The 11,417-nt window shown below is 34.1% G+C and overlaps 2 protein-coding genes, 1 long non-coding RNA gene and 2 other non-coding genes across 7 annotated transcripts in view; 3 read left to right on the top strand and 2 right to left on the bottom strand.

Annotated features, from left to right (window-relative positions):
- LOC107639146 (DNA-damage-repair/toleration protein DRT111, chloroplastic) overlaps positions 1-282 on the bottom strand; it is a gene marked incomplete in the record, with an annotated part of 1,806 nt that extends 1,524 nt beyond the window's left edge. Inside the window, 1 exon segment of the mRNA XM_016342579.2 lies at positions 1-282. Coding sequence (XP_016198065.2) covers positions 1-73 — 73 coding nt within the window.
- Positions 9,333-11,417, bottom strand: part of LOC107639148 (N utilization substance protein B homolog) — a 9,490-nt gene continuing 7,405 nt past the window's right edge. For all 3 annotated transcript variants that reach the window (XM_016342580.2, XM_016342581.2, XM_021121073.1), the window contains 2 exons: positions 9,892-9,990; positions 9,333-9,794 (listed from right to left, as the gene is read on the bottom strand). In XM_016342580.2, the coding sequence (XP_016198066.1) occupies positions 9,678-9,794; positions 9,892-9,990 (216 nt within the window). In that variant the 3' untranslated portion in view covers positions 9,333-9,677. The remainder of the gene's footprint in view (positions 9,795-9,891; positions 9,991-11,417) is intronic.
- The window catches only part of LOC110271013, a 6,499-nt gene continuing 5,078 nt past the window's right edge, over positions 9,997-11,417 (top strand). Inside the window, exon 1 of the long non-coding RNA XR_002360955.1 lies at positions 9,997-11,417. This exon is cut by the window's right edge and continues 392 nt beyond it. This is a non-coding gene — a long non-coding RNA (uncharacterized LOC110271013).
- On the top strand, positions 10,210-10,281 carry TRNAP-UGG. Its single transcript has one exon. It is a non-coding gene; the product is annotated as a tRNA-Pro (tRNA).
- Positions 10,699-10,770, top strand: TRNAP-UGG. Its single transcript has one exon. It is a non-coding gene; the product is annotated as a tRNA-Pro (tRNA).

The following is an 11,417-nucleotide window of genomic DNA, read 5'->3' as shown; positions in this document are numbered from 1 at the left end:
TGGAGTTGGTGGTGGGTTTTTCTTCCTCCGCCGAGGATGGTGGAGGAAGGTCGCCGTAGAGGCCACCCAGCATTTTAAGAACTAAAAACCCTTTATGACTTCCGAATACTGATTTCGACCGGTAAGAGGGTTGTGGAAGCTGAATTCAGAGTCCTCGTTTCGAGCCGAAGATGCAGATAGTGTTTCGATGACCTTTGATTAGGGCATACATAGATAGGAAGAAGATGAACCGGTTTGGTTTTATTTTGGTAACAGAGCCGGTTTGGTGTGACTTGTGATTTGGGATTTGGGAATAATCAGTTCATTTTGTTGTAATATAAATAATTAAGGAAGATATAATAAATATAAAATAAGAAAATGTAAGTAAGAAATTCTAGTATTCTTATTTATTATAATTACTATCACAATATAATTAATATATTAATATTGTAGTATAAGAAAGAGAGAATAGTATAAGAGAGAGAAGAGATTATTGTTATTGATTGATTATATTGTTCGTTATAGAGGCTTAACCTCCTATATATACACATAAGGGGTCTTCATTTACAACTTTAATGCTCCTTTAATATTCTTCATTCTTGAAATATGAGCTCCACATAAAAAATGCATATCCACGTTCCATTCTTATCACAACACTCCCCTTGGATGACCATTTAAGATTATTGCCTCGTTAAAACCTTACTAAAGAAAAATCTAGGAAAAAAAAAACCTTATTGAAGAAAAAAGAGTACAATATCCTTTAGTGATGGGGACTGCCTCATTAAAAATCTTGTCAAGAAAAACCTAATAGAAAAAAACCTGACCAAAGAAAAAAGAGTACAGTCTCCCCCCCTTGCCGACATTATATTATATCTCGAAATCGGCGCATCCCAATCTGATGTACCAATCTTTCAAAAGAAGATTTTGGGAGTGACTTTGTGAATAAATCTGCCAGATTATCACTTGAGCGGATCTGTTGGACATCAATTGTCCCTTGATTTTGAAGATCACGAGTGAAGAAGAATTTGGGAGAAATATGCTTTGTTCTATCACCTTTGATATATCCGCCTCTAAGTTGAGCAATACATGCTGTATTATCTTCAAACAGGACAGTTGGAGCTATCTTCTGATCAATCAATCCACATGATGACAGAATATATTGGATCACACTCCTTAGCCAAAAACACTCGCGACTAGCTTCATGTATCGCTAGTATTTCAGCATGATTAGAGGATGTTGCTACAATCATCTGTTTCGTGGACCTCCATGATATAGTTGTACCACCATATATGAATAGGTATCCTGTTTGAGATCTCCCTTTATGTGGATCAGACAAATATCCAGCATCTGCATAGCCAACTAATTGTGACTTGGATCCATAGGGATAAAACAATCCCATATCAACCGTTCCATGAAGATATCGAAAGATCTGTTTGATTCCACTCCAATGTCTTCTGGTTGGAGAGGAACTATATCTTGCTAGTAAATTCACCGCGAATGATATGTCAGGTCGCGTATTATTAACAAGATACATTAGCGCTCCAATGGCATTAAGATATGGTACTTCAGGACCAATGATATCTTCATTCTCTTCTTTAGGACGGAATTGATCCTTTTCCACATCTAAAGATCTTACAATCATTGGGGTACTTAATGGATACGACTTATCCATATAAAATCTTTTCAAGATCTTTTCTGTATATGTTGTTTGATGAATAAAGATCCCATTTTTTGTAGGTTCAATCTGCAGGCCGAGACAAAATTTAGTCTTTCCAAGATCTTTCATCTCAAACTCTTCCTTTAGAGTTTTTATAATTGTTGGAATCTCTTCAGGAGTTCCAATGATATTTAAATCATCAACGTACACAGCAATAATAATGAATCCAGATGCAGTTTTCTTTATGAAAACACATGGGCAGATATCATCATTCTTAAATCCGTTTTTGGCCAAATACTCAATAAGACGATTATACCACATTCGTCCAGATTGCTTTAGACCATATAAAGATATTTGCAATTTAACTGAGTATAATCCTTGTGAATATTCATTGGATTGTTTAGATATCTTTAGTCCTTCAGGGACTTTCATATAGATATCCCAATCTAATGAGCCGTATAAATAGGCTGTTACCACATCCATTAAATGCATATGTAGTTTATGATATGCAGATAAACTGACCAAATAACGTAATGTTATCGCATCCACTACAGGGGAATACGTTTCTTCATAATCTATACCGGGCTTTTGTGAAAAACCTTGTGCCACAAGTCGGGCTTTATAGCGCACAACTTCATTTTTCTCATTTCGTTTTCTCACAAATACCCATCGGTATCCAACAGGTTTTACATCTTCAGGTGTACGGATTACAGGTCCAAAGACTTCACGTTTTGCAAGTGAGTCTAATTCAACCTTCATGACTTTTTTCTATTTTGGCCAATCATTCTTTTGTCGACATTCTTCGACTGATCTTGGTTCAAGATCCTTACTTTCATGCATGATATTTAATGTCACATTATATGCAAATATTTCATTGACAATTATCTTATTTCGGTCCCATTTCTCTCCTGTAAATACATAATTTATCGAGATCTCATCATTTTCACAATTTTCAGGTACCTGAACGTCTTCTGGCGTTAAAATTATATCAGAATTTTGGACAATTGCAGGTGTCTTTACTGTGTCTTTTTCAACAGGAATATTATTTACCTCTTTTCTCTTTCAAGGATTTTTATCTTTGGAACCGACAGGCCTGCCACGCTTCTGGCGTGAATTTGCTTCAATGGCTACTTGTCCTACTGGGACATCATTTCAAATTGGGGCATTTTTCGCTGGTATATAAGATTTGATTATCCTCTTTGTATCGGAAAATGCATCAGGCAATTCATTTGCTATTCTTTGCAAATGTATAATCTTTTGAACTTCTAGTTCACATTGCCCTGATCGAGAATCTAAATGCATCAATGATGATGCATTCCAATTAAGTTCCTTTTCAGGAAGCTTATTCTCTCCCCCTAATGTTGGAAATTTTGATTCATCAAAATGACAATCCGCAAACCGGGATTTAAATACATCTCCTGTTTGTATCTCCAGATACCTTACTATAGAGGGAGAATCATATCCAACATATATCCCCAATTTCCTTTGGGGTCCCATTTTGGTGCGATTAGGTAGTGCAATGGGAACATATATCACACACCTAAATATTCTTAAATGGGAAACATTTGGCTGCTGGCCAAAAGCTAGTTGCATAGGAGAGAACTGATGGTAACTCGTTGGCCTCAAACGAATAAGTGCTGCGGCATGTAAAACAATATGCCCCCAAACCGAGGTTGGAAGATTTGTTCTCATAAGCAAAGGTCTAGCAATCAATTGGAGGCGTTTAATAAGTGATTCTGCTAACCCATTTTGTGTGTGAACATAAGCTACTGAATGTTCAACACTTATTCCATTAGCCATACAATAAGCATCAAAAGTTTGGGAAGTAAATTCACCAGCATTATCAAGACGAATTGCTTTGATTGGATTTTCTGAAAATTATACTTTTAATCGAATAATTTGAGCCAGTAATCTCGCAAACGCCAGGTTGCGAGAAGAGAATAAGCACACATGTGACCATCTCGAAGATGCGTCTATTAGGATCATAAAATATCTAAAAGATCCACATGGTGGATGAATAGGTCCACATATATCACCTTGAATCCTTTCTAGAAATTCAGGGGACTCAAATCCAATCTTTACTGGTGATGGCCTTAAAATTAACTTCCCTTGAGAACATGAAGCACAACAAAATTCACTAGATTTAAGAATCTTCTGGTTCTTTAGTAAATTTCCATGAGAGTTTTCAATAATTCTCCTCATCATGGTTGTTCCCGGATGACCCAATCTATCATGCCAAGTTATGAATTCATTTGGGCTAGTAAACTTCTGGTTTACAATGGCATGTGATTCAATTGCACTAATCTTGGTATAATACAATCCAGATGAAAGTGAGGGTAATTTTTCTAATATAACCTTTTTATTTAAATCATGAGTTGTAATACATAAATACTCATGATTTCCCTCATTCATTGTCTCAATATGATATCCATTTCGGCGAATATCTTTGAAACTCAACAAGTTTCTTAGAGACTTCGTAGATAATAGTGCATTATTTATTATAAATTTTGTTCCTCCAGGAAACAAAATTATAGCTCTTCCGGAGCCTTCTATCACATTGCCTGAGCCAATAATAGTATTAAGATACTCTTCTTTTGGCACAAGATGGGTAAAATATATATCACTTTTAAGAATAGTGTGCGAACTTGCACTATCTGTAAGGCAAATATCTTCAGAATATGTCCTTGCCATTTTTCTTCAAAGACAAATGATAATAATAAAATGAGTAGAAGTACATGCACAGTAAAATTATTCACATGAATACTTAACAAACACATACACATATCAAATTATTCCATCATTGATCAAATAGCCAATATTTCCTTCACAATCCTTAAAGAAATTAGATACATCATAATGAGTGATAGAATTTTCATCATTTGAAGCAAAATTTGTTTCCTTTCCTTTGTCATCCCTTTTCAAGAATGCTTGATAAAGATCAACTAGGTGCCTTGGGGTACGACAGGTACGTGACCAATGGCCATTTCCACCACAACGGAAGCATTTATCCTCAGTTGATTTACTTTACCCATTATTTCTTTCTTTATCCCACTTCTAGTGAGATTCTTTCTTGTGAACATAATTTCTTTTCCTTCCATAATTTTTTTTTGCTACCAAAGTCTTGCCATTTACCTCTTATGGGGTTAGAATTTGCCACATTTACTTCAGAAAATTGGGCGGCGCCAGCTAGGCGCGCTTCATGATTTCTTAAGAGTAATTCATTGTTGCGCTCAACAACAAGAAGGCAAGAAATTAGCTCAAAATATTTTTAAATCCTTTTTCTCGATACTGCTATTGCAGGAGCACATTCGAGGCATGGAAGGTTGAGAAAGTTTTCTCTAACATATCGGGTTTGAGGAAGTATCACATGATTGTACCTTTCTTCAAGGTCTTTCCACAGATCTGCAAGATCTTTTAACGTGGGATATTCATTTTTCAAACATATGTCAAGATGACGACGAAGGAAAATTATGGCTTTGGCTATATCCTTCTGGGATGTATTATTTTCAACCTTAATGGTATCTCCAAGATACATTGAATCAAGATGGATTTTAGCATCTAGTATCCATGATAAATAATTATTTCCAGATATATTAAGAACATTAAATTTAAGATGAAAGAATTTCGACATAATGAAAATTTGTTACCTGGAGTCTTCCTAAAATATCGTTAGAGATTCGTACTGATAACGTGTTGTAATATAAATAATTAAGGAAGATATAATAAATATAAAATAAGAAAATATAAATAAGAAACTCTAGTATTACTATTCACTATAATTACTATCACAATATAATTAATATATTAATATTGTAGTATAAGAAAGAGAAAATAGTATAAGAGAGAGAGAGAAGAGATTGTTGTTATTGATTGATTATATTGTTCATCACGGAGGTTTAACCTCCTATATATACACATAAGGGGTCTTCATTTTCAACTTTCAATTAATGCTCCTTTAATATTCTTCATTCTTGGAATATGAGCTCCACATAGAAAATGGGCATCCACGTCCCATTCTTATCACAACACATTTTATATTTTTTTTAAAGAATTTAATTTTGATAAATTTTATACGTGTATTTAAGGATTTTTTTTCAGAAATAAAATAAAAAATCGATATTTTCTCACACATAATTTTTGAATTTTAATTCTCCAAATACAATTTTTTTTGTTTAAAGCAAGTTCGTCGCACCTCCAACGAACTTTATACAAATTATAGAATTCGCCTTACCTCGGCTAACTTCCTCTAATTTTTTTGAATCTTGCGATTTTAATCCATTATCATCATCTCTAAATAGTATATAGATCTACAAAGAGTACACAAAAATACACAGAGCATGACTTCTTCAAGGATTTTTTTAATTATAAATTAAAAAAATAAGCCATATTTAACAATGGCAACTATTATCATTGTCTCCAAAAAATACACAGGTACACCGGAATAAGCCATATTTAACAAGAATTTTTTAAATTATAAGTCGTATTTTATTTTGAAAAAATTTATTTACATTTTAAAATTTCGGTGTACCTGTGTATTTCTGGAGACGATGATAATAGTTGTTATTGTTAAATATGACTTTTTTTTTAATTTATAATTAAAAAAATCCTTGAAGAAGCCATGCTTGTTGTCTGTGTATTTTTGTGTACTCCTGTATACTGTTTGTAAATCTATATACTATTTGGAGATGATGATAATGGATTAAAATGGATTAAATTCGCGGGATTAAAAAAATTAAAGGGAGTTCGCCGAGGGTGCGGCGAACTTGCTCTAAACAAAAAAAAATCGTATTTGGGGAATTAAAGTTAAAAAATGGTGTTTGGGGAAATATGAATTTTTTTTTATTTTATTTCTGAAAAAAATCCTATATTTAATTATGTAATCTTATGTCAATAAAAAATATAAAATAAAACTGATGTAACTCGAAGATTTTGGAATTTTTTATTTAAATAAATTAAAAAAATATTTTATTTACTGAAATGAATAATTTTAAAAATTATTGTGAAAATACGTAGGACTATTTATTTCGTTTACACTACAGTGTAAACGAGATACGTATAAGTTAAACGAGATACGTGTCAAATTATAACGTTTACAATGTAAACGAGATACATTAAGACAAATTTTGAACAGATATAAAAGGAGGTGTCCTTAGCATTCTCCACATACATTTCATATCTTTTTCTTTTCTATTTTTCTTCCGAAAAATAGGCCAATATGTCCAGTAGTAACGGATATGTGGTTGTGTGTATATCCTAATTGTTGTATCAGGAACAGTGACAATGTGGTGATATTTAAGTGTGATAATCTGTTATTGTTGCGCACCCAGCGCATAAGTTTGCGGTCCGAGTTGAAGAGTCTGATATTGAGTAACCTTGGTGGTTTAGGGAGAAAAAAGATCGGAAAGGTGGAGTATAGGTTGCTAGCATCGTTGGGTAACAGGGTTTTTCGGTTTCATCTGTTTTGAATTCAGGGCGAAGAGCATGTGCGACTCATGTTTGACATCCATGGAAGAATCATGGCGGAACAAGTGATGGAGCTTTCCGTCTAGTTAGGTGATGTTGGTGGCAGTAGATCCGTCCTTTCAACCTTTGTGCAGGATGACCCACCTCTCGCACCACCACCGATTCATGTTACTAGTCCAGTGGAAGACTTGGACGTGGGTGATGAAGACTCCGACAAAGAGTACGTTGCAGATAGCAACGATAGTGATTCCTCTGAAGATGATGAGCAGGAGGAGTTTGTACCAGAGACGCCAGCCGAGGCAACGGTACGCTATGTTTTGCCTCCCCCCACCCGATTTCAGCGCTATCAGATGTACCAAATCACTATCATGCATTGGATCTAGACGCGATGCATGAGAAATCTCTGTTTTTCAATATCGGGAAAGACTATTACAACCTAGACGATGGAGTGGAGTTTCAAATCGACCACAGATTCAGAAGCAGAGCTGCAGTAATGCAAGGTGTGAAGAACTACAGCATTCGCAGAAGTGCTAAGTATCGGGTGGTCAAATCGGACCAATTAAAGTACCATGTGTATTGCCGCCAAACTGCAACTGGATGTAATTGGAGTCTCCGTGTAGCCCTCCGACAGAACCTCGGATAGTGGTGACATCAAGTTTAATTGTGGCGTATTTACTCATTTATGATTATTATATTTGGTGTAGTTTCCAACCATGAATGGTTTATTTCGTCAGGGAGGTCCGGAAGATTGGTGAAGCGCATACGTGTTTAGCACCAGTCATGTCCCAAGACCATCGACAGTTGGACAGCAGCCTTATCTGCAAGGTCATCATGCCGTTGATACAGTCTAACCCATCATGCCATGGCAGGTGGAACGTGTGGGTCTCCGGACGCCAGCGCTCCACGAATGCCGTGATCAGGGAATTGTCAAGGACAAAGTCCCTGAGAGGTACTATGTCGCGGAAGCCAACTTCCCTCAAATACGGGACGATGGCATCCGGTGATGGAAGCGTGTGACTCATTCACCGAAGAAGAAGTAAGTAAGGCCTCTGATAAAAAATAACTGATCACAATTAGAAAAAAATTTGTACACATACATCGACATAACAAACTGAGTTAACTATTATATACATTTATTTCAAAAATTTACATATATGTACTAACTGAATTTATATCAATAAAATTTTTTACGTTAATATTTACTTAGTTAATTAATAAATATTTCCTCAATACGTTACGTAAAATAAAAACATTGACTAAACTAACTAATAATCTAATTCACAAACTTTTACTTAATAATTTAATTTAAGTAATTACAAAATTACATAATTGTTCACTTAATATAAAAAATAACTTTTAGTTCAATAGTTAATAACTAAATTAATAAATTAAGAAACATGTAACCAATAAATTAACTTCAACGGTTTGAAAATATCTATCCTAATATTTAATATCTACATTAATAATTATATATCTACATTAATAATTATGTAGTTAAAAACTTAATTACAAAAAAATGAGAACTACGTTTCTAGAATTATACCTTATCAATGACATGTTGCTAGCGATACATTTGGCCACCTAAATCATGAATTGTATTTTAGTTCTTGTCAAGTATCATAACCATGGCTATACATATATGGAATAACATAAACGTCATGATAACAAAACTAACTGCGAAGTCGGCTGCCCCGACCGTGCATCTGCGTGGGCCATCTTCGTCTTACTAAAAAATATGGTCAGAAAATGATAGAAGAGAGAAAAAAGTGGTGGAAAGGATGGAAATGGAGCCCAGAACCTCACTGTAAATGCGCGCTGTTTTATGGTAAACAAGATACGTGCAAATTTCTGCGAATTTTCGTAATAATTTTTAAAATTATTCATTTCCGTAAATAAAATATTTTTTAATTCATTTAAATAAAAATTTCTACGATTTTGTAGGAAAAAAATCATAAGTTTGAAATTTATTACTTAGTTTGGATGATTGGTTTAGTGTTTTTCCCCCTCAAAATACGTTGAAGTTTAAGGAATATTTTAAGGTTCCGACAATAAAATAAAAAAAGAGAATATTTAAGGATTTAAATTCTAGCAAGTGATTAAAAAAATTGAAGAGTTGAATCACAAGATTATAGTTTCACGATTATCTAATTATGTATTTTAATTAAATGGAGAGCAGTGGGCAGGCAATAGAAGAACCTACTTTTTTGTATTTGTTGTTTGGGAAGATAAATCATTTTATTAATTAACAAAAAATTTTATACATCTGTTGAAATCCCATGAGATAATCAATTCATCTAACTTAAACAAATTATAAAATTATTATTACAATTGGACAACAAAAATATTAAAATAACATACACTACACATGATACAACATTTCAAAGTCATGTGAACTGTATCAAATATAACACCTAGTCACCTGCTTCAAACATTGCCTTCCGTAACCGATACCAACCCATACATAATGCTTCAACATAACTGTATCCAACCATGGGTGATCAATTTTCCCTTGAATCTATACTGGGAGTTTCAAGAAACGGAAGGCAATGAACACATAAATATGAAATATCCATAGAAATCAACTAAACTCGGTTTCTGATGCCCCGAGCTCTAGGCCTTGGACAAATGTACGGAGGCAACCGTTTATGATACGAGGGGCTGCTCCATCACAAAACCGTTTAGCAAGATCCACAGCCTTCAAAACAAACATACACACATTGGTAAGATATAATGTGTGAAGAAATAAAGAAGGCTAATGCTGGACAGAAGAAGGGTAAAAGAAAAGGATGAACCTCATTGATGACAATTTGGTGTCTTGTATCGAGCACCGTCATTTCAGACATTGCCAAATGAAGAATAGAAAGCTCTAAAATCCTGCCTGCTGGTTCGTTCTGACATGTATCAATAGACAAGATAAATTACTATAAGCATATTATTATATAAGGGATACAATAGAGATAAGATACAAAATTATAGTAAGATATTAACAACTTAATTACAAACGCAGAACTCCCCGAAAAAGAGTTATTTATATATTACATGCAATATCCGCTGAAAATAAGGTGATAAACATGGATTACTTAGTGGTAATGGTGATATCACTATCAATAGGGCATTTGGTCTAGTGGTATGATTCTCGCTTTGGGTGCGAGAGGTCCCGAGTTCGATTCTCGAAATGCCCCAAATTTTTAGATTGTACAAGCCAAGGTTTTTAAAATAGGCTAAGAGGTGAAATCAATATGATTAAAATATAAGGTTAAGCAAATAGTAATCTGCCTAGGGTGACAGCTTGCTTGAGCCTTGACTTTCACAATAGGAGTTTCATGTTCCAGATCTAAAATGAGCACCAACTAAACAAAGAGGAGTTCAAAGATTATTTAATAGATAAAGCAAAAACAGCATACAATAATATCTTTAGATTACTAAATCATTAAAATTATAGATCTCAAAGAAGAAAAATCAATAAAAAAATGTGAAAGCTATATATAATATACATACTAATATGAAATACATGCTTGCAATAAACATGAACAGATAAGTTAACCTCAATTTGAAAACCTACTCACTAAATTAAAAATGAAGTGATGTCATTGACAACAGGGCATTTGGTCTAGTGGTATGATTCTCGCTTTGGGTGCGAGAGGTCCCGAGTTCGATTCTCGGAATGCCCCATTTTTAATTTTGTTCCACTTCATATAAGAGATCATTTTCTTCTTTCTTTTTGAAACTTAAGAGATTTATTTTCTATCATCATCAATGCAGCATATAAAAACATAATAGTTTTGTGACTAGCAATCTGCAGGGGACTCAGTACAGTGTAAATGTGCAAGGCACAAACAATAGAGCAATCAATTTTTTGTTTTACATTACACACGTCCTTTCTTAGGGGACCTACATCCTCTTTTGCAATCGGTTTCGCTACAGAAAGAATTTGAAAGAATTTGTATAGTGTGAACCGCACAGGGGTAACTGGATCGTAATCTGTCTAGCTTAACAAGCTTGCTTAAGCGTTGGTTTTCAATAGGGAGAGCTTCATTTTCATATTCTGGATCTAAAGTAAAGCAGGAGTTTAATTGTATATATTGTATGAAATACAGCTAAATAAACATGAATAAGGAACTTAAAGTCAATTTGAAAAACTACACACTAAAATAGTGATGTTTTGTCATTGGCAACTGGGCATTTGGTCTAGTGGTATGATCATCATTTGGGTGCGAGAGGTCCCAAGTTTGATTCTCGGAATGCCCCATTTTTAATATTTTGTTCCCTTCATATAAGAGATCTATTTCTTCATTTTCTTTTTCCTTCTTTTGGAACA

The sequence above is a fragment of the Arachis ipaensis genome, chromosome B04 (assembly GCF_000816755.2).
Source record: "Arachis ipaensis cultivar K30076 chromosome B04, Araip1.1, whole genome shotgun sequence".
In the NCBI taxonomy this organism is placed as follows: domain Eukaryota; kingdom Viridiplantae; phylum Streptophyta; class Magnoliopsida; order Fabales; family Fabaceae; genus Arachis; species Arachis ipaensis.
This window is presented reverse-complemented; position numbering and strand designations above follow the sequence as displayed.